We start from the raw sequence: 21491 nt of genomic DNA on the forward strand, positions 1-21491 counted from the left end.
ATTGAATTGGCACATGTTTACTCTGTGGTGTTTATTTTTGAATTCTACGATGCAAATCACAAGCACACAAAATGTCTGCACATTCAGCTACAGGGTTACAAAGATATTCTCCACTTTTCTGTGTGAGAGGAAACAGCTACAGATGCATACTTCATACACGAGACCATGAAAATCCATATAATTCACTGGGACAGATTGCAGTAAAATTTACATTCCCCTTTATGGAGCTCTAATGATTCAACAGCACATTTCATGCCCAGAAAATGTGACAAACATCTGCACACGGCTGGCAGTGACACCACTGTGGACAGAACCACAGTATCTGTACTGATAACTGTCATTTGTTTAACCTTGTGGGAAAATGGCAGCATATTGGAATGTATTGCTAATCATACCTTCACAGTCCTTTCCTGTATTTAAAAGTGTTCATGTACTGGTTTATGTTTTTCAGTATCTATAAATGGAATGCATCCCATCACGCAGTGTTCAAGATGTGTGTGTGTGTGTGTGTGTGTGTTCCACCCTCTGTCCTCACGTCACACATAGTTCTTGATGGCATAGCTGCTGTGTGTGGGGATCCTGGCCTGTGTGTACCCACCGGAGGGGAACCTGGCCGGCTGTGGCGGGCAGCTTGTGCACAGGATGACTCCCCCACAGAACAGCAGCCCGGAGGTCACAAAGCCGATGTAAATGGCTGCTCCAAGTTCCCTCTTCAGCACCTCAGGGACCCGTGGGTTGTGGAAGTCACTGATGATGGAGTTGGCCGTCCAGGAAACAGCAACTATGGTGGTGAGGGATGCCAGGCAGAAGATGGCCCCAGAGCTCAACACCACCCGAACCTTTATACTCGGGTGGCTCAGGCAGTTGGTGCAGCGTGCTCCCAGGAGGAAGATGAGGAATCCCAAACATCCCAGAACCAGGCTGATGCAGATGAGGCCCCGGGCTGCCTGGAGGTCTGGTGACAGGTCCAGCAGGGCGTCATAAAGCTTGCACTGCAGCTGACCTGTGTACTCACTGACGCAGGTCATCCACAGACCCTCCCAGAACACCTGCATGACTACCAGGTGGGTGCCGATGAACGCTGTCACCTTCCACATGGGCAGAGCGCAGATCAGGATGGTCCCAGCAACACCTATCATGGATAGGCTGATGCCCAGCTCCTGCAGAGCCATGGGACAGTGGGCAGACTCTCGCACACCCTGGAAGAAAATACACGTGTTGAGAGTTTTTATTCAGAATGGATTCTGTAAACTAAAAAAACACAAGCTGTGGCAGGGAAACAGAAAAGGAAAGGTGCTTTCTGTAAAGCTGAAGCTGTTTCCTGTAACTGATTGTTTTTAGATAAAAATGTAGAGATTTTCTTTCCACAGAGGCAAAAGGCCACTAGGGGGCAGTATTTCATCAGAGAGAGTTTTTACTCTCAATTACAAATATGGTACAAAACAAGTTAGGTCATAAATTGCTGGTGACTGGAGGTAAAGTGAAGAATCTGGGAAAAAGAAATGAAGAAAAGATTATCTTCTATTATTGCATAAAATTACAATTTGCCATTGAAGTTTTTGGTGTCACCTTCAGACTTTCACTCACAAATAATGTTTTTGACTAATCAGAGTAGAGCTGTTCAACATGTTTAATTTTTTTTAAAGTTACTGGACTGAAGACACCTGTACCTTAGAGACACTCAACGTCCACCTTTATTCCTTTGCTGTGCTCACAGCACAGAGAGTCGCTGTGGAGACATTTTCAGCTCCTCCGACACTTCCAGTGACGTCTGAGTAATTTGACCCTTCACTTTGATCAGTGGCCTGATAACATGAGAAAACACAGCACTCCCGCGGGGTTGACATCTTTCTGAACCAATTCAAATCATTTAAACTTTGGTGACATATTTACACCCTCTGTAGATAGCCCCCTTTTAATGAATGAATCTGTTTCCTTCCTGTAAAGCAGAATGTTTATGTACCTGTGCTGGGTGAAACTTTCAAAAGTATGCCGTGCCTTACCAAACACATCATCCAACAGGCATGTGAGTCCCTGAGTCACCGTGTTTGTTCCCTGGATAGTGATCTCTGGTAAGTACCTGACAAACTGGTTCTCTCAGGGTTTGGTTTAAATAACCACAGGAGCATTTTTTGAAATGTATATAAAGAAAAAAAAAAAAAAACTTGTCACAGTGGGTCATTTATTGTGGAAGAATAAAATCACAAACATCAAAGAACAAAAAGATTCAAAGTGCAATCACATTGTGTTGAAACCAATCATTTCCCAAACATTTAAAACACAGAGTTTCCATTAATTTGAACAATCCCCACACAGATGTTCATTACCAAAGATAATACTCAGATTCATAGCAGTCTCACACAGAAAGCATCTTCATACATCCAAAGTTTGATTCCTTCATCAGGACAATGTCCACGGCTCCTTCATTGAGAGTTGTCTGTGTGTATGTCCTTTTCCTTGACATTTCACAGCAGCTGATTAAACTCCAGGATTCTCTTCCCTCTTGAAGAACAGAAACGAACAGACTTCCTCTTGCTTCCTTAGAGAACTCAAATGTACGTCTTTGTTGGTGTTGAAGATCGAAATGATTCCTCTTTGCTGGGTCCTGTGGGCTTGTTTAGGAGGTACTTCACCGAGGGGGTGTTATCTTCATTGCGGGGACAGCTGGCACACAGAAGCCCCCCTCCCAAGAGCAGCAGTGCCCCGGCGCCCCAGCCGATATAAAGCGAGGCCCCCAGCTCTCGTTTCTGGGCGTCTACCAACACAGGGTTGTAGAAGTCCCTCACGATAATGCTGGCAGTCCAGGACACAGGGACAAGGCAGAGGAATCCACTGATGATCAGCACCACACCTGCTGCCACTGAAGCCCTCGCCTTGGCCTTCTCCTCTGAAATGAAATTGGTGCACTTTCCACCAGCAAAAGCTATGAGGAGCCCTGCGATGCCTGTGGCGATGGAAACCACCACCAGGGCACGGGCAGCCTGGAGGTCTGTGCTCAGAGCCAACATGGAGTCGTACACTTTACATTGCATCTGGCCTGTGCTCTGGACCACGCAGCTCATCCAGATGCCCTCCCATGTGATCTGCGATGTCACTATGTTGTTGCCTATGAAGGCAGAGACCCGCCACATGGGTGCGGCACAGACAACGATCACCCCAATCCAGCCTAAGATGGCCAGACAGCAGCCCACCATCTGCATCCCCATGGAAGCCATCGCCGTCTCTCTTCGAGTGTCTCTGAAAGAATGTTAAGAGCTGATGAGGTGTTTGTGCTCATCTGAAGCAAAATGAGAATGAAGAGTGGGAGGCGTGAAAGCCAAGCTAATAAGAACACACAACCCTGCCAAAGAATACCAGCCATGCAGGATTCTTTGTGTTTAAGGTTAATGAGGTTTGGGGTTTCAATTATTCCTCTGGATGGATGTGAGGATTGTGTTACACAAGGTTTTGTTTGTTTTCAACATGGAAACAGATGTATGTGACAGAGAAAGGCACCAGCTTACTAATGTAAGCAGTTCAAAAGTGTAAAGAAAAAAGAAAATGCACACTCACTTGCACATCTGCAGAAGTGACGTTATTGTCGGGATGTCATGAGATTATTCTGTAAACGTTAGCATGAGTTCCTGCCACACTGTGCTTTATGTTGTTAAATGACCGTTCCAGCCACAGAAGCAACATGTTTGTGTTCTCTGCTCTTGAAGGTCTTTAGCAACGCGTAGCATTCACACACCTTCACCTTTCTCTCATTTTGTTGTGTTGCTAAAATCATTTTAAATCATTTTTACCTCATCAGTCTACACTCAGTGCCCCATAATGACAGAGTGAAAACAGAATTTTCCAAATTTCACTAATGTATGAAAAAGGAAAAAATGAAATATCACAAGTATTCAGACCTTTTACTCACTACTTACTTGAAGCACCTTTGGCAGCGAATACAGCCTCGAGTCGGTGGACGGCCATTTTCAGGTCTCGATTAGGATCCAGTCACGGCTGTGCTGCTCGATAATATTCAGAGTTGTCCCTCTTGTGCTGGCTGTGGTCTCAGGGTCATTGTCTGTTGGAAGGTGAACCTTTGGCCCAGTCTGAGGTCCTGAAAGCTCCTGACCAGGGTTTCATGGAGGATATCTCTGCTTCGCTACATTCAGCTTTCCCTCAGCCCCGACAGGTCTCTCTGTTCCTGCTGCTGGAAAAACACCCGCACAGCTGATGCTGCCACCATGCTTCACCGCTGAGAAGGAATTGAGCAGATAATGAGCAGTGCCTGGTTTCCTCCAGGCACAATGCTTAGCATCAAAGACAAACAGTTCAATCTTGGTTTCATCAGACCAGAGAAGCTTGTTTCCATCTGAGAGTCTTTAAGCTGCTTTTTCTTCCAGCTTTCATGTGTCTTTCACTGAGGAGAGGCTTCGGTCAGGCCACTCTGTCATGAAGCTGCAGCTATGGTTGTCCTTCTGGAAGTTTCTCCCATCTCAACAAAGGATCTGTGGAGCTCAGCCAGAGCAACCATCGGGTTCTCTTCCATTTAAGAATTATGGAGGCCTCTGTGCTTTTCGGGGCTTCAGTGCAGCAGAAATATTTTTGGAGCTGTACCCAGATCTGTGCCTGCAGGCAGCTTCTTCGACCTCATGGTTTAATTTTTGCTCTGATAATCATTGTCAGCTGTGGGACCTTTAAATCAACAGGTGGCTGCCGTTCCAAATCGTGTCCAGTCAACTGAATTTACCACAGGTGGACTCCAATCAAGGTGCAGCAATATCTCAAAGATGATCAAGAGAAAAGGGTCTTATGTTAATGTGATGTTTCAGTTTTTCAAAACGACAAAACGTGAACAAAAAAGTGAACAAAAAAGTGAAAGGGTCTGAATGAAAGCTCACAAGGTGTTTGAGATTTGTCCTTCAAATTAGTTCAGTTTTATTGTTAACTTACTGAACAGTTTATGGTTTTTTTTTTCAAGTATGTTTCTACATTTTAAAACTAAACTCTTCCCATAATTTTGAAAATAAAAAGTTACTGAACAAGCATGATGTGATGAGGTATGGCCTTTAACCTTTTATACACCCTGAAAGCAGAAGAATACTTGGAATAACTGGAACCAATTTTTCAGTCTTTGTGTGGTCAGTGGTGCACTAAACCATGACGAAGTTGTTCCATTGCCTGTTTCATCGGTGAGGTTTGCTCACAATCATTGATCCATAACTGGTTCAAGTAGATTCTCTCTCTAATTGCCGAGAGCGAGTCAGGAATGTGATACCAGGTGAAAAGTAAAGACAAGACAGGGCGTGTTCACACCAGTGAAATTCCCTGCAATGCTGCACTGACATCATGTTTGTGATTCAGAACATGGTGGAAGTCTGGATCAGAAGTATTTGTAAACAAGCGAAACCTCCACCTGTAACTGTCCTTCTATCCTCTTAACGAGTACGATGTGTGTGTCCAAACCTGATACTTGAGCTCCATTGTCGTTGAAAAACTATTTAAAACCCATCAATGAGCAACACCATTTACTAAAAACTACAGCGCCCAACTAGAGAAACCTTTAGCCTCTAAAAAAGTATACTGTATGTTTTTGACCCATTTCAATGATTTATGTCATCAGAAAGAACTAATGCTCGGGCCTGAGAGCCAGAGACGTCCGAAAATGTTACGAGACGTTACCTTACGATGCCTGAAGCTCAAAAATTGAAACTCAGTCCTCAAACATTACAGGGGTGTATCGTTGATTTATTCTTTATTCTTTACTCAACAAGAAAATGCTTTTTAATTCAGATTGTTTAAACGCTGGTGGCAGCATTTCATTGGTGAAAACGCTCTGATTGGCACTTCACACCGTACAACTGGTTGAACTAGTTTAACTTCTGCCCAGAGACCTCAAGCATTGTTTTTTTTAGTGTTTCATTCTACTGTTGCTCTGTTGCTCAACTTTAAGCTGAAAATGTTAGTGTAAACAACAGAAATGAACAGATCAACCTTTTGAACATATCCGTTCAAATGTGGCTGAACTAAAAAGACACTTGATGATCAGTTAAAGTGATTGTTTTATTAAAAATCAGTGATTTCAAGAAACAAAAGCAGCCTTTTGATATTAATATGAGACAAAGATATTTCTAAAATAGTTTATACAATACATTCACAATATATTAATGGTACTGTACAAATTTACTTTCATCATAGGTCTTGCTGACCATTAAACTTCTTCAAGCACGGCTTACATTTGCCAAACATTCAGAGGAAAATTAGGTTTGATACAAGCTTAACATAGAATTGCTCTGATTCAGTCCAGTGATCTTGCTGTTGGAAGATTTTCCTGTCAGTACTGTAGTTTCACACCACATCTTTGTGCTGTGTTTCTCATTCTTCAAGAAACACTCTCTCTTGCCTCCACAAAAGAATTCTGAATTTCAGAAAAATCAGTTCTCAAGTGAGACATGGCTTGCGGTGCTTTCCCAAACTCACAACAAACAAGGGTTACTCAAGAAAAGTAAAATAGCTTGCAGTCTTTCTCAGGAGAATAGAGGTCTCAGACGTAGGCTCGGCTGGTGGCTGTGGACCTGGCACCGGAGTACTTTACTGGATACTCTGGGCTTTCTTTGGGTGGGCAGGAGCTGCAGAGGAGGGCACCACCCAGGATGAGAAGCGCAGCTGTGCCCCAGCCGATGTAGAGCGCAGCCCCCAGCTCTCTCCTCTGGGCGTTGGTCAGTAAGGGGTTGTAGAAATCCCTGATGATTGTGTTGGCAGACCAGCAGACAGGGATGAGGACGAGGACGCCGGCACAAATGAAGACAATTCCAGAAGCGATGGCCACCTTGGCTTTGGAAGATTCGTCCTCCACAAAGTTGGTACACTTGCCACCAGCAATTCCCAGGATGATCCCAAAGGCTGCAACAATGATGGCGATGACCACGAGAGCTCTGGCAGCCTGAAGGTCCTCAGGCAGAGCCAGGAGAGAATCGTAGATCTTGCACTGCATCTGGCCTGTGCTCTGCGTTACACAGTTCATCCATAAGCCTTCCCAGATGACCTGCGCTGTCACAATGTTGGCTCCGATGAAGGCTGTGACCTTCCACATGGGCAGGGCACATATAATAATGGTCCCCAGGAAGCCAATGGTGGCCAGGGCAAAGCCCAGCATCTGTCGTCCCAAAGACACCATGATGAAGGTCTTGTTTGAGTTGAACAGAAACAGAAGAGCGGAAGGTCTCAGGAGCAGGTCAGCTCAGCTCGGGTTGTAAAGTTGAATAAAGACTGTGGCACATCTTCGTCAGTTTTAAAGATGTCTTTTTTTCGGAGGTGGAGTCAGAATGTCCTACGCGCTGACCTGAAACCAGTGTGTTGAACGACTTACTCGTCCAACCAGATTCTTCTCATTATCTGTATGTTGACGGGGAACAGTTTCGAGGAGATGAAAATCAGTCTTAAATGACTCTATGTAAATGAGGTTTGTGAAGACGCCCTACATTCCTCATTCAAACAATGCTCTGTCAGTGACCAGCCTTTGATTCGGTGAATTACTGGAAGTTCAGGTCCAGTCACTGGTTTCACGTTAAAAAAAAAAACACAGACGGGGGTGGAAGTATCACCGGATGTCAGACGTAAGGGTGGTGTGAATGAAAGCACTCACGCTGATCAATGTTGAGGTTGATTGGATCACAATAAAAAGCTATTTTAGATTTTAGTAAGTTCCTCACTGTTTATAGTTCACAGTCGAGAGACTGATTAAGACTGAATAAAAGATTGTTTTTGGAAATCCTTTATTATAATTAAATATAATTAATTTCATCTCAGCTTTTTTCTGCCTCTCAGTGACCAACACGCCATCTTCACAGATAACATTTCATATTCTGGCATGAAATATGTTGTGACAATAACTCCACAAACAAACAAGTGAATATTCTACAAACGTTTTATTGAAACAGTTTTGAATCATCTCAAAAATAAAGTGACATTCACAGAAAACAAACACATCACATCATCCTAATTTACAAAAATAGACTCTGTGTGACAAGGAAATAAATATGTTTACAGAGACTTCCGTGGAAAGCAATGCAGCCCTCCGTGCATTTAGCCACGTACACACAACATTTCTTCATAGTCAAGACTTCACAAAGGAGAAGGATTTCTACTTTAGAGCACAATCAATCAATCAAAAGAGAAAAATGAAAGACTCAGACTAATCAAAGATCACAGTGATTGAGTGAATTCATTTTATATCCCAACAGTTTATTGGAATACATACCAGCCTCTAGAAATACATATAATTTGGTGTAATTTTGGTTTCTAGTGGCGTAACAAGTTCCTGAAGCCATCATGGGAGAAATCTCAGTCTCTATCCTCTGTCACTGTTCCCTCAGTGTCTATAGGTACTGTCCAACCGGGTATGTAATCGGTGCTGCATAAGGTTTGCTGGGTACGTATGTCCCTGTCCCTGTGTATGGTTGGCTGGATGCGGGAGTATACACACGGCCGTATGTTGCAGGGTTTGTCGCTGGGCCTGCGTAAGGATACATTGGTGCCGGTGGGTATCCTGGGTATCCATACATGCGTCTTTGAGGAGGACATGACGTGGTTAGGATGATCCCACCGACCAGAAGAATTGCAGCAGAGGCCCAGCCGATGTAGATGGCAGCTCCGAGTTCCCTCTTCTGCGTCTCGATTGTCAAGGGGCTCTGGAAGTCTGCGATGGTGATCGCTGCAGACCAGCAGACGGGAATCAGGACCAGGATGGCAGCAAGAATGATGAGACAGCCGCCTATGATCACCACCTTGGCCTTTGATGAGTCTTTCTTCAGGCAGCCGGTGCACTTGGCTCCAATGAAGGTGATAATGAAGCCAATGAAGCCGAAGACAAGGGAGATGACAACCAGAGCTCGGGCGGCTTGCAGATCGGGGGACAGCCTCATCACAGACTCGTTCAGACTGCACTGCATCTGTCCTGTGCTCTGCATCACACAGTTCATCCACAGACCATCCCACACTACCTGGCCAGTCACGATGTTGGCTCCAATGTACGACGTCACTCTCCACATGGGGATCCCACAGGTCACTGACACCCCAACCAGGCCTATGAAGCTTATGACCTGAGCTGCCACTTCCTTGCCAATCCTCCCCATGGTGAAGAGGTTTTGTCTTCAGCCGGAGGAAGAAGTGTCTCAGCGTAGAGGTCTGTTGCTCGTCCAGAGTGGCAGAACTTACTGACTTGTTTGTCAGAGCATGTACAGGAGGAGGGCCGGCCTATCGTCGGGTGAGTTCTTCTGGTCAAACAAGATTCCACTTCCTGCAGCGAGAGGCGTGGCACCTATTTTTAAACAATGTCTTACTTCAGTTCTTTAAAAACAAACTTGCATGGGCATTTTTTTTCTGCAGGAAGGATGAGGTCACTGGGTAGAGTTAGAACAAGTCAGCAACTTCACAGAACCACCTCAGGCTGCAAAAGATGGCAAATAATCAAACGATGTGCAGCTGTTGTTTTCACAAACAAAGTATATTTTTGTTTCCTTTATTTTTATATTTTTAGTTATTTACTTTTTTCTACTTGTGTATTTTATTTGTGTGACAGGAACTCGCAAAGTAAGAATTTCATTGCTCAGTGTGACCTGCTGTGTATGACAATAAATTCTTGAATCTGTTTGTTTGTTTGTTGTTTGTTGCCCGGCAGGTTATGAGAGGCAGCCGAGTATCTGTTTCAGCACTGACAACGATCACCTTAATGGAGTGATGAGACACAGGAAGCCAGTCACAGGAAACGCAACTCACACTGTCACTTTGCATTTAAACTACCTCCTACATCCCGTGATAGATACCTGTGTTGTGTAAACAGGCTGTTGACACTTCTTTCACACACCTTACTCGGTAACCTGATACCGTGCCAACAATCATTTCCACGCTGGGGCCCAGAGAGGAAAGTCTGTTTTGTGAAAACTGGTGATGACGAGGCCGAAACCCATGATGGATATTTGTTGCTACTTCTCATCAACACACAATTTAAAGCGTGATAGGTTCAAAAATCTAAAAAGTCAAATTTCTTTCTTTTTCTTATTTCTTTTAAGAGCCCGTCAGCATCGAATGCACAAACACTGACATGAATTATATTTCATTTATTTGTACTTGCGTCCTGTTTCCTATGGAAACTATTGCATCAGCGGCTCATTTAACCTGCTCCTTGCACTGTGTGATTGTGGCCACTGTATTTGCTGCAGTGGCCACATCTCATCACCAAGCCATGTGATGCTGAGTAGAATAATATGAAGCAAAACAATAACAATCCACTGAGAGTGTGCTTTATTTACAGTGATAGAAAATTTGTCTTCTCAAGCAAACACAGAAATATCAAGCGAATGTGCAGGCAGCGAAAGTGAAGAGGACAACAAATAAAACTGCTCATATTATGCTGAATGCAGCGTTTTGCAAGAGAGAGCAATTACCTTTTGATCTTAAGGCAGATGTTATCACTGCAGGTCCGGCTCAAGCAGAAGTTAAACATGAAGGAAGCTGTACATACTCTGCCTTTAGTATGACTGAAGTTTTACACTGATTAATTATCATGATGCAAATCCAAGTTATTCATCAACCTGCTACAAACACAATGTGAATTCAGAAAATTTCATTTACATTTTAAATAAAAAATAATCGTAAGCCAAGAATCGTTTCTGGTGTTGACGTAGACACGGCAGGAAAATCAGAGCGGTAACATCAATGATGACATGGTTCCATTCACGTGTGACAACCAGGACACAGAGTCCCAGGACCTGCTGGCACAACTAAATGGCATGCAGCCATTGTTTACGCTGCTGGTCACAACAGCTTGAAAAGGCAAAATGTCCGCAGAGAGAAAGGTCAACTTGACAAATACACTAACTGCAATAAAACCTCATGGGTTGGTTTGTGGGAAGCTGCGATTTCATACCATATTTACATCGCCTGTGATTATATCTTTGAGTTCGGAAGCAAACTATCGTTTCCCTCTGTTGCAATTCCTGTGGCCTCGAGAGCCCGTGAAGGAAGTGCAAACCATCTCACACATATTCTCTTGATGTGGAGACTGACTTCACAGGTGTGAATTTGGGTACATAGTGGGGGTGTTCGTGTTTGGGCGGGCAGTTCCAACACAGCAGTCCCCCTCCCATCAGCAGCAGTGCAGCAGCCGCCCAGCCGATGTACAGTGCTGCTCCTAACTCATACCTCTGGGCTTCGATCAGCAGCGGGTTGTAGAAGTTGGTGATGATGGTGTTGGCAGACCAGGAGACTGGAATGAGACAGAGCAACCCGGAGACGATGAACAGAACTCCAGCCAGGATGCAAGCCTTTGCCTTGGATCGCTCATCGTCGATGCAGTTGGTGCATTTCCCGCCAGCGATTGACAAGACCACTCCAAAGATTCCGGTCAGGATGGAGATGATGATCATGGCCCGAGCAGCCTGTAGGTCTTGGGGCAGAGCCAGCATGGAGTCATACATCTTGCACTGCATCTGGCCTGTACTCTGCACCACACAGTTCATCCACATGCCCTGCCAGATGGTCTGAGCCGTGATGATGTTGGCTCCAATGAAAGCAGTGACCTTCCACATGGGCAAGGCGCACACCACGATGACCATGAACCAGCCGATCACGGCCATCGATATGCCGATGATCTGAATCCCCTGAGAAACCATCTCATCGGTTTTGCTCCTCGCACGTTAAAAAACACAAAGAAAGACAAGTGGGACACTGTGAGTTTGTATTTATAGGTTGCTGCGTGAGAAGAAAGCGCCGAGACATGAGGACATGTGATGCCACAGTCCTCAGCTCCTATTGGCTAGAATCAGTTTACACACAAACAGAGACCCTGTGACCTTCAGGACTGCTGACCTGCCAGAAATACAAAGCTTCAAGGTCAGATGCAAAAACAAACTGCTTTCTTAACCATTAACCTTTAATTCTCGAATTTATTCAGTAATAAGATTAATAAGAAATAAGTAATAAGAAAAACTTTTTTAATTACATTGAATTTTAATGAAATTAACATGAAGTATCACAGGATGTCACACACTAACAGAAGGGGCCATTTTCCGGGCGTGACTCGTTACTTCTGTTTATTCGTCCCAGTTTTCCAATCACAATGAAAGTACTCATCAATGTAAGATCAATGTTGCACTTGATTGGATCACAACAAAAACCTGTTTTAGAGATTTTAGTAAGTTCCTCACTGTTTACGGTTGAGACCCTGATTAAGACCGAGGAGAGGATTGTTTTTAAAAATCCTTTATTACAATAATTATAAATTTATCTAAGACATTCACTCAGCAACACACAGATGGGCTCTGCTCTCAAGTTCGATCACAGTTTAATTATAATTTCATTCTAATTATAAGACAACCTTGATAGAGTTACTGTTGATCATGAGCATGTGTGTGAGAGAAACTACCAGCTGTGTGTTGTTTTCTTTACAGCAGGGGGCAGTGTTGCACAGGTAACGACTCAGACAGAAAGCACTGCACTGAGCCACCCAGAGAACACCAGATAAAGAGTAATGTTAAAGTATGTTTTCTATTCCACATAAATCATGAGGATCACACAGAAAGCCAGACTGATTTCAAAGCAACGTTGCAAAGTTGTCTTGTGTTGTATTGAGTGCATTTTGTTGCTTTTTATAATCATTGTATAGTAAAATAGTCCCTCTCCCAACAGTAAGACACTGTTGTTCTGTTTACACCGAGAACACTGTGAAAGTGAGATTTTTCAGAGATGGTAAATAAAAGAGTATTTTACAGTGTAATGTGGATTTATTTTGGGACAAGCTGACACGTAGAACTCTGTATTATTTGTATAAAATGCATTTTGTTGTTTTTAGATATTAATCATCTAAAATCTGTGGTGTGTGTACATCAGAGCCCCACCTCCTGTCTCCTTTCTGGAGGATCCATTTTAGCTTAAGATTAAACTCTTTTAACACTTCTCTTTGTCCAACATGTTATAAAATCTAAAACAACACACAAAATATGAAAATTCAATGTTGATTTAAAAAAAACTTTATTTACAGTTTCAGACAGTCACATGTAAAAAAATATTTAAAACTGAAATGTAAAAGAAACACGTTAATTAATAATATTCCAACTTTTTTATGTGGCCCACAGAAGCATAGAGTGGGTGTGGTGCTCATGCTAAAACTCAACATGGAGGCATCAAACCGAACTGTGAGCACTAAAAGGTCAAAGTGAAATTCAAATCATATGTAATTAATTAAATGAATCCATTTCCTGGACCACAAAGAATTTGACTCAAGTGTTTTTTTCAGTCTCTTGATCTTCTCATTTGGCTTTCTCCTCCTCAGACGTAGTCCTTGGGTGCAGATGAACGGGGAGCTGTGTACTTCGCGGAGTAGTTGTCCTTGGGAGGGCAGTTGGCACAGAGCAATCCGCCACCCAGGATGAGGAGCGCTGAGGCCCCCCAGCCGATGAAGAGTGAAGCTCCCAGCTCCCTCTTATTAGACTGCGCTTGTAGTGGGTTGTAGAAGTCCCTTATGATGGTGTTTGCTGTCCAGCTCACCGGGATGAGGCACAAAACACCAGCAATGATGAAGATCACACCACCTGCCAAGCCAATTTTGGCTTTGGAGCCCTCATCCTCCACGCAGTTGGTGCACTTGGCCCCCGCGATGGCCAGGAGGATGCCTATGATGCCAATAAAGATGGAGATGATGGTGAGGGCACGAGCAGCCTGGAGGTCCTGGGAAAGGGCCAGCATTGAGTCATAAACCTTGCACTGCATCTGGCCTGTGCTCTGCACCACGCAGTTCATCCAGATACCCTCCCAAGTGATTTGAGCAGTGACAATGCTCTGGCCGATGAAGGCTGTCACTCTCCACTGGGGTAGAATACAGGCAACAATGGCCCCAATCCATCCAATAATGCACAGGGTAATGCCGAACAGCTGAAGGCCGGCCAATGCCATGTCTCCTCAGAAAGCTTTTAGCACAGATGTCCAAAAAAAAAGGTCCAAAAGTTTTGTTTCTGGAAGTCAGTGTAGTCTTGCTTGAGAGATCCCCAAGAGTAAATGTTTAGGCAGGGTTGGAGCAGGTCTTTTATATGCTCAACTCAGAAGTTGCTTCACACACACACACAAACCCACAAACTGTCACACACAGCTATGACGTGGTGACCACTCTCACCACCGCCGCTCCCATCCCTGGGCATGTGTCATCATGTCAGTTTTTGCTTCAGTTAGACAATCGCTGCAGGTGGAACAGCCACGCTGTGACTAACAGGCACTTAGATTGATTTTGCAGACTTTCAAAAGTATCATCAGCCACACCTCCAAAATGCTGGTGCTGGCCGTTAGGTAACATTTTTGTTCCTGTTTTTCTTCTTTTTTCTGAGGTACTGTGGTAACAGTGGCTTAAAACACTACATTACTTGTGTATGAGCTGAAACATCAACTTCAGAGGAACTCAGAAAACCTAAACCCCAAAAGAAGAAACCCAAGTTTTAAGGATGTTACTTTGCACTTTTACGCTTCTCCAGTAGTCTTCAAAGTGCTTCCCAAATCTAAAGATTGTTTTTCTGATTAAAACAAATGACAGACTAAAATATTTTTCAGAGTTTCAGGATTTTCATCAAACATTAACCGTTTGTAAATTAAGTTCTTTCTACCATCTGATGTCAGGACAAGTTATTTCAATCTATTTGTCGCCTCTATTACTTCCATACATGTGATTTGAAGGAAGATGTTCATAAAACACAAAGTCTCAAATGAACACAACCTTTTGTTTGCAGATGTCCATTTGTACACACTGAAAACTGTGAAAGTGACACCAAGTGTACGAGTGTACTGTGCACAGTGTGCATCCACCTGAACGTGTTTATCAGTGCACGAAAACACTGTTCTCTTCCTTAATTTGCAGTTTCTTAGTTTTAAAAATGAAATGCTTAATTCACAGAATTCAAGAAGACTGATATGAAAATGACGAGATTAGTTGAACCCAAATTCTTGAAAAATCACGATAAATGTACGTTAGCTCACACAAACACAGCATCATTAAAGGCTTTGTGTTGTCCTTTGTAAATAAGTGACTAAAATGAGTAAATTATGAACAGTAAAAATGCAGCTGGTTGGGTAAATGCTCAGACCGTTCTGACATGAATCAAAGTGCAGATTATATCCTGCACAGATTACACTGCTGTAAACAGGCCTGCTCACACTGTAGTATAATAATCCTATTTTACGCTTTATATGAGCATGCATGAACAGAAAAGATGTACAGTAGGTGCAAAAAAAAAGGAAGAGAGAGAGAGAACAAAGCTGACCTCTGAGTGATGTCTGTCCTGAAGAGTTGCAACCTTCTCTTATAGGTTGTCTTTGGCGAAACGTGTGCACTTTGCAGCCCAGGTCCCACTTGAATTATCGATAGCTTTCCACAGCAGTGAGAAGACATCAAGAGGGAGATGCTGGAGAAATAGCAAACACCATGCCAAGTGATTCCAGCTGACAAACTGTTGCAAAAAGAGGGAATGGTGAACAGGGGCAAAGAGAGAGAGAGAAGAAGAGAATCAGATTGTTTCAGAAATGAATAGAGGCAGTGTTTAAGAGCCAAAACTGCCGTTAGGACTATAATGCCTCTATTTTATCCAAGGTAAGATCATTAAAGCTACTCCGGCCTGGCTACGGAGATTGGGTTCCACACACAAGGAAGAAGGGAGGAATTTCCACAATTAAGACTCTGAGGAGAGATGGTTTCAGGGTGAGATTAGTCCTGATGTGTAAGTCTTCTGTACCCTTTCAAGGCACTGAATCAGAAACTGAATGATCTCATATGTGCATAACCAGACAGTAAAATGAAGACGTGCTGCGTGTGGCTGGTCGAGTGAAACTGTTTACACTTTTCAAAATACAAAACTGTGTGGTCACCTAATGCTGCATACATTCCCAATTGGGGCGACTTTGCAAAAGGGAACAGAACAAATTTTGCAGCAGCAGTAAAAAGACACCTGCAGCTGTGAGAAAATACCAGAGGAAGACAAGGTGACAAGTGTCAGCAGGTAGTCTGAGGCAGGCCCAGACTTCACACTAACAACTGGCTTTGGCTTTCACTCGGGGGCCCAGCCCTTCAGTCAACCTGGCTTTTTCCACTACAGGCACATTTTATGGATTTTAAGTTTATTAAGTTTCCCAAAGTTAAATTTATTTTAGGTTAATTAACATCTATCCATGAGGGTTGGGCTAAATAAGAGAAACGCTTCTCTACTGTACAATTCAGTACAATTAATAAAACTGTAAATAATACAATCAGCTACGTGTGCATAGATACAGAAACACTTCAGCCATTTTCAATGTCCAGGGCAAGAAAACACAAATTAAGAGTTTAAATTCACAATTAAAACATTTGCTAGCAAAACTGTGAACAGCAATTAACATGACTGCCTGAATTTAGAGGAGAAACTTTAGCTAATTAGCAAGATAACAGATTAGAATGTGAAATGCTCTGTATATTGTTTTATTTATGAGGTACACAGAAACAGATTTCTTTTTTTGGAAAAACAGCGTCAGACTGGGATGAGTGTGAGTGTGTGTACCTGTGTGACATCATCATAGCGAGCCCTGAGGCCATTGTTCAGGCACAGTCACAGTTTCAGTGGGAACTTTAGACGCAGTGAGTGTCTTTGTTGCATTCGCTCTGGGTCATGTGTGTTTGGGCATGAAACATTGTCACATGACACAAACAGGAACCTGAGGTCTTTGACAGTCGGGATCTTTTATAGGAGATCAGGTGAAGTACAGCATCAAGAGTGTAAAATATCTATCAAACAACATGCTGTCATTTTTTAATCTATTCTGACGAAGTGGCTCGGACACTTCTTTCCTCTGTGCCAGATAAATGTTTGAAAGTCGAGTGGTCTAAATCTGATATTAGCTCATATAAGTCAAACAGAATAGCTGCCATGTCAGGATAGAAGCCATTCTGTCTGTGAAATGGGGAGTGATGAAGGGTTTGTTTCTTGGTCTGTGGAAACTTCCCGTGCCGTTCGTGTGCACTGCGGACAACAGGGACTGGTGTTTAAACAAAAGACAGAAGCAACTTTTGCTTCCTTATTTTTATGAATCAGTTAACTTCCCAATATATGTTGTTATTTTCCATCCAAACAGTAACAAACAAAATCTAAAGAAAGGAAGGTTTGAATTAAATGTCACAAAGAATATTCTAATCATTGTTAGGACTGAACAACACTCACTGTGGAGAAACAACAACCTACAGTACACGCCAGTACCTCATACAAACCAGTCAGACTGGTTCCTGTTCCCACGACAGGTGAACGTTTAGCAAGGTGCTCAGCAAGTAGCAACAGGAAATGATCTATTTATGTTCATGCACCTGCTGTAAATGTGGTGAACTCCCTAAAAATGGCTTAATTTGATGTGGATAAAAACATCACAGACCGACCTGTTATTCAGAGACAGATCTCTGGAGATCCTCTGTATAAATCTGTTAAATTCAGCAAACTAACTGTGGTTTCTTTAAATTTTAAATCCGTTTTTGCATAAACATCAGTGTTATGTGATGAAATGAAAAGTATCTGCTTCACATGAAATCATGAGAAAGGTCAAATAAACTTACATTAAGGAAAGTTAATGTGACAATTCAACGTGGCTGTTCCTGAAACTTGGTACAAATAAACAAAGTCAGCTTCCCTAAACATTTTACTGTGTGTGAATCTAGTGTGTCATTAAAAAAAAAACCCTAACACACCCCGAAAGCTGAAAGTATAAAAGACAAATCTTATTACCAAATGGAGCCAAATGTAAAGATGTAATATTAGCCCTGGTATAATATTTTATGTGTTTTTGTTAAAAGCCTGTTAAAGTGAATTGTAATAGTGGGTGTGGTTGGACAGAATTCATGGAAAGATCAAGATGAGACAAAGTCAGACGTGGATCGGTGTCTTTGTGTGAGATAGGTAGAGTTAGATATTGTTGGACTTTTAGTAAAAAGGCAGTGTTAGTGTGAGGTTATCAGTTGTCCATAGCAACATCCAAACTTTTGGCCTGAGGTTGAAATTGTGTTGCCCAAGTGCTGTTCTGTGTACTATTACACACCACATATGATTCAAGCTGTATCTGGTTTTATCTGGTAATCCACAGAGTGGCTCCGTGTTCCGCCGTTAGAGGTTCCAAGACACAAAAATGTTTTCCTTGGAATTAAGAACGCCCTCACACTACTTCTTGCACTCCTTGTCCAGGGACTGCCAGGTGCAAACTAAAGGCAAAGGGAGAAAGCAGCATTTGATTCATGTCTTAGCACCATGCAGGGCACTTCAGAAATAACTGAGGAATAAATTCAATTTGTGAAGGCATCAAAAGGCTGCCATGTGTGAAATCATGTCCCTGAAAGTATCATTTTGACTAGCAATGCTCTAATAACCAAAGATAATCAATACAACAAAGATAGGATGCAATAGTGGCTCCCCCTGCCTGTAAAAACACACGTTTACACAACCTCATGAAAAGACTGAGCTAACTCCACCTCAGAGTGCTCATCACATGCATAGTTAATCTTCTACTTCTATTTCTGTGCCTCATCTTTTTATAAAAAAAGAGCATTTCTCACGAGAGGTCCCTGGATTTGCATTTTGGTGAAACCTGACATGGGATAGTTGTTAAATTGTCATGTTGGCCTTCTGTCCACAGGTCAGTAACACAAATGCATTTAATGTCGGATTAACGGGAACTTAACTGTCACTCAAGCTGAAGTTTTTAAAAAAAGCCTCATTTTCCAGACGGAAGGAAAACATTCGAGCTGATGGGTGAAAGCAGCAGGCGTTTCTAACATTATTCTTCTAACTGATGTCCAACAAATACAACACTCGTCTCATTTGCATCTAAAATCATCCAGTTCCAGTCAAGTGTGTGTCCGTGTTTGTGTGGGCCGATGGGAGGGTGCATAATGTGCGTTCATGTGTGTGTCTGTGGAGGAGGGTAACCACAAGAGAGCAGAGATGATCATTCTGACCACTGACCCCAGGTGACCCCGGTTAATTAGAGAAAAGCCTGTAATGACAGAGAGCTCAGCTGTCAATCAACCTCAGCCATCCTGCTGTCAAACAAAGAAGCTGTTCTCACTGTGTTAGGTTTATATTCCCACATGATTTTTCAATGGTCGGCACGATAAAAGGATCGGTAGTGATATAGATTCAGATAAAGACAGAACAGCTGTGATACACTTTAGTGAGAGACGCTTTTTTTAATTCATCGTCCTTTTGCACCTCTTTTTGCCTTTTTTGATTCAATGTTCAGTTGATTATTTTAACTGATTTGCTCAGACAGAATTTTTTTAGCCTAAAACTAAATGTGCTCTCTGTCCTTTGAGGTTCTCAGTAAATGATCATACACACAGAGGGGATATTTACTGAGGGGATTAGCGCCACAGGTGACCAGCCATTACGTCCCAGGTGTGTATCCACGCTTTAACGTTTGCTGCGGTGGAGATTCTAAAGATCATCATCTGCTTACGCCAGGTCATTGACAACAAGGCTGATACTCTCAGTTCATTTTTCGTTTTATTTGAACATATAACTGACAATATCACCTCAGTTTTAAAGAACACCTCAAGCATGCAGACCGATAATGAGCCCTGTTATCTTATACCCAGTGGTTTTTTTTTTTCTCCTGGGCAGGATTATGTAGCTGACCAACAAAAACAAGGCCTGTCATTGTTGCTTTTTTTTCTTGCATGGAGATCTCATTCAGATGGTGATTCAGCTTTTTTCCTCAAGGTTGTCACATGTCACAGATAAACAGATACGTGCTCTTACTCGAATTCAAGAGACTGAAAAAGAGCGCTGGAATCCTAACATCTTAGTATGATCAGAACAGAGTACGTTAATGATTCTTGTGAGGATTTCATCTTTGCAAATGAGGCTTGGATTTTGGATTCTGTCCTTTAGAAACCATATTAATATATTTTATTTTTAGTTATCTAAGACTCTACAGGTGTTTGACAAAATATTTTCTGCAAGAATATTGATTTTTATGGCACATTCCATGTGACACAACTACATTTGAACACAGTGTTGTTTAAAAACAAAAATTTTAAAGTTACCCCATGTGCAAGTGCAGTTTGGAGGTAAACATGATGCCACCTTAAGCTGACTCCACCTTCAGTCGTCTAAGCTTTATAAAGAAGGTAGAATCTGTTTCTCCCTCTCTTTTTCTCTCTCACTAAAAGTCTTACGCTGGACTTTGAGTCAACGAGATCCGATATCGCCTTCATCTCAGGAGGGTTGAGCCTGCAGACACAGAAGGCCTTCTATCCACAGAGCCCTCGAAGAGAGTCTTGTTCAGCTCTCTCTTCATCCCCAGCTCCAACTATGTACTCTGCAGGTTTGGAGATCCTTGGGATGATCTTGGCCGTGGCCGGTTGGCTGGGGGTGATGGTGGCCTGCGGCCTGCCCATGTGGCGGGTGGCTGCTTACATTGGTCAGAACATTGTCATCTCCCAGGTGATCTGGGAAGGTTTGTGGATGAACTGTTCAGTGCAGAGCACGGGCCAGATGCACTGCAAGGTGCACGACTCCATGCTGGGGCTACCAGTTGACCTGCAGGCGGCTCGCGCCTTGGTCATTGTCTCCATGGTGCTGTGCATCGTGGGCATCGGCCTGTCAGTGGCTGGTGCAAAGTGCACCAACTGTAGCCAGGATCTGAGCAGCAAACCAAGGCTCGTGGTGGCTGCTGGGGTAACCTTTGTGGTGGCTGGACTGCTGCTGCTGGTGGCCGTTTCCTGGACAGCCCATGCCATTGTCCTGGGTTTCTACGACCCGCTGCTGGAGGAGACAGGAAAGAGAGAGTTCGGTAACGCGCTGTACTTCGGCTGGGCTGCCTCCTGTTTGCTCATTCTAGGGGGGGCCCTGCTCTGTTGCTCCTGCCCCCCCAGATCGGCTACAGCGCCGAGTGGCAGTGGCTCTGTGCCTCCCCGCATGGACTACACAGCTGTCAAAACCATGTCAGTCAATGGATACACCAGAAGGGACTATGTATGATCATGTGTCATGTGAGTGCAGATGAAGATAATGTGGTCAGTAGATGGATTTTAATGCAGCATATTGGGCTTGAACATTAAGTTTGCATGTTTCACAATGTGTTTTTGTAATGACCATTTTCCTGTAGTGGTGCATCTTCTGTTGCTTTTAATATTTCATTTCAAATGTTTATACCCGTTACTTGTAGATTTTAGCTTGATGTGTTTGATCTTCAGAGATTCGCAAAATGATGTAAATCCTCTCACGTTTTTTGCGAGATTATAAATAAAAGAAGAAAATTTGTTCAAGGATTTATTCATATTCAAGCCTTCCTCTCAGTGGAAGTACAGTTTAATGCCACAGAGCCAGTAACTGATGTTTAAAGTGTAACACCATTTCTGCACAAACAAGGGGCATGTGCCAGCTGTAGGGCTCAGCAAAGTCTGACCAATACGGACTGCGCTGGTGCACACTGAAATTAGGTATTTTATTTCAATACAAATGGAAGACGGG

The 21491-nt window shown here is 43.1% G+C and overlaps 7 protein-coding genes across 11 annotated transcripts; 1 reads left to right on the plus strand and 6 right to left on the minus strand.

The window, feature by feature from the left end:
• Positions 1–15406, minus strand: cldnj (claudin j). 3 transcript variants are annotated; one of them, XM_041047311.1, is made up of 2 exons: positions 15276–15406; positions 1–1199 (listed from the first exon to the last, which is right to left on the minus strand). In XM_041047311.1, the coding sequence occupies exon 2, from the start codon at positions 1170–1172 to the stop codon at positions 537–539; it is 636 nt and encodes a 211-aa protein (XP_040903245.1). In that variant the 5' UTR covers positions 1173–1199; positions 15276–15406; the 3' UTR covers positions 1–536. The 3 variants fall into 3 exon arrangements, with proteins under 3 accessions (XP_040903245.1, XP_040903243.1, XP_040903244.1); XM_041047309.1 differs by lacking the exon at positions 15276–15406 and adding an exon at positions 3912–4043; XM_041047310.1 differs by lacking the exon at positions 15276–15406 and adding an exon at positions 1671–1757.
• Positions 2166–4050, minus strand: LOC121187842 (claudin-like protein ZF-A89). 2 transcript variants are annotated; one of them, XM_041047305.1, is made up of 2 exons: positions 3912–4050; positions 2166–3237 (listed from the first exon to the last, which is right to left on the minus strand). In XM_041047305.1, exon 2 carries the CDS (start codon positions 3213–3215, stop codon positions 2550–2552), a length of 666 nt encoding a protein of 221 aa, XP_040903239.1. In that variant the 5' UTR covers positions 3216–3237; positions 3912–4050; the 3' UTR covers positions 2166–2549. The 2 variants fall into 2 exon arrangements, with proteins under 2 accessions (XP_040903239.1, XP_040903241.1); XM_041047307.1 differs by having other exon boundaries at positions 3905–4035.
• On the minus strand, positions 6018–7249 carry cldne (claudin e). Its single transcript, XM_041047312.1, has 2 exons — positions 6409–7249; positions 6018–6177 (listed from the first exon to the last, which is right to left on the minus strand). Exon 1 carries the CDS (start codon positions 7148–7150, stop codon positions 6518–6520), a length of 633 nt encoding a protein of 210 aa, XP_040903246.1. The 5' UTR covers positions 7151–7249; the 3' UTR covers positions 6018–6177; positions 6409–6517.
• Positions 7883–9197, minus strand: cldnf (claudin f). The gene has a single exon (XM_041047302.1). It carries the CDS (start codon positions 9105–9107, stop codon positions 8352–8354), a length of 756 nt encoding a protein of 251 aa, XP_040903236.1. The 5' UTR covers positions 9108–9197; the 3' UTR covers positions 7883–8351.
• On the minus strand, positions 10259–11701 carry LOC121187843 (claudin-4-like). The gene has a single exon (XM_041047308.1). The coding sequence runs from the start codon at positions 11643–11645 to the stop codon at positions 11010–11012; it is 636 nt and encodes a 211-aa protein (XP_040903242.1). The 5' UTR covers positions 11646–11701; the 3' UTR covers positions 10259–11009.
• On the plus strand, positions 11650–20999 carry LOC121187849 (claudin-4). 2 transcript variants are annotated; one of them, XM_041047316.1, is made up of 2 exons: positions 11650–11668; positions 20344–20999. In XM_041047316.1, the coding sequence occupies exon 2, from the start codon at positions 20361–20363 to the stop codon at positions 20997–20999; it is 639 nt and encodes a 212-aa protein (XP_040903250.1). In that variant the 5' UTR covers positions 11650–11668; positions 20344–20360. The 2 variants fall into 2 exon arrangements, with proteins under 2 accessions (XP_040903250.1, XP_040903249.1); XM_041047315.1 differs by lacking the exon at positions 11650–11668 and adding an exon at positions 18013–18025 and having other exon boundaries at positions 20323–20999.
• On the minus strand, positions 12986–14035 carry LOC121187846 (claudin-4-like). The gene has a single exon (XM_041047313.1). The coding sequence runs from the start codon at positions 13921–13923 to the stop codon at positions 13300–13302; it is 624 nt and encodes a 207-aa protein (XP_040903247.1). The 5' UTR covers positions 13924–14035; the 3' UTR covers positions 12986–13299.
• Positions 21000–21491: the final 492 nt, after the last annotated feature.

Source organism: Toxotes jaculatrix, chromosome 9, assembly GCF_017976425.1.
Source record: "Toxotes jaculatrix isolate fToxJac2 chromosome 9, fToxJac2.pri, whole genome shotgun sequence".
Taxonomy (NCBI): domain Eukaryota; kingdom Metazoa; phylum Chordata; class Actinopteri; family Toxotidae; genus Toxotes; species Toxotes jaculatrix.

Excerpts from the sequence above, each read along its gene's own strand:
- LOC121187849 (XM_041047315.1), top strand. The coding sequence starts at position 20,331 with ATGTACTCTGCAGGTTTGGAGATCCTTGGGATGATCTTGGCCGTGGCC.
- cldne (XM_041047312.1), bottom strand. The coding sequence starts at position 7,150 with ATGGTGTCTTTGGGACGACAGATGCTGGGCTTTGCCCTGGCCACCATT.
- LOC121187843 (XM_041047308.1), bottom strand. The coding sequence starts at position 11,645 with ATGGTTTCTCAGGGGATTCAGATCATCGGCATATCGATGGCCGTGATC.
- cldnj (XM_041047311.1), bottom strand. The coding sequence starts at position 1,172 with ATGGCTCTGCAGGAGCTGGGCATCAGCCTATCCATGATAGGTGTTGCT.
- LOC121187846 (XM_041047313.1), bottom strand. The coding sequence starts at position 13,923 with ATGGCATTGGCCGGCCTTCAGCTGTTCGGCATTACCCTGTGCATTATT.
- LOC121187842 (XM_041047305.1), bottom strand. The coding sequence starts at position 3,215 with ATGGCTTCCATGGGGATGCAGATGGTGGGCTGCTGTCTGGCCATCTTA.
- cldnf (XM_041047302.1), bottom strand. The coding sequence starts at position 9,107 with ATGGGGAGGATTGGCAAGGAAGTGGCAGCTCAGGTCATAAGCTTCATA.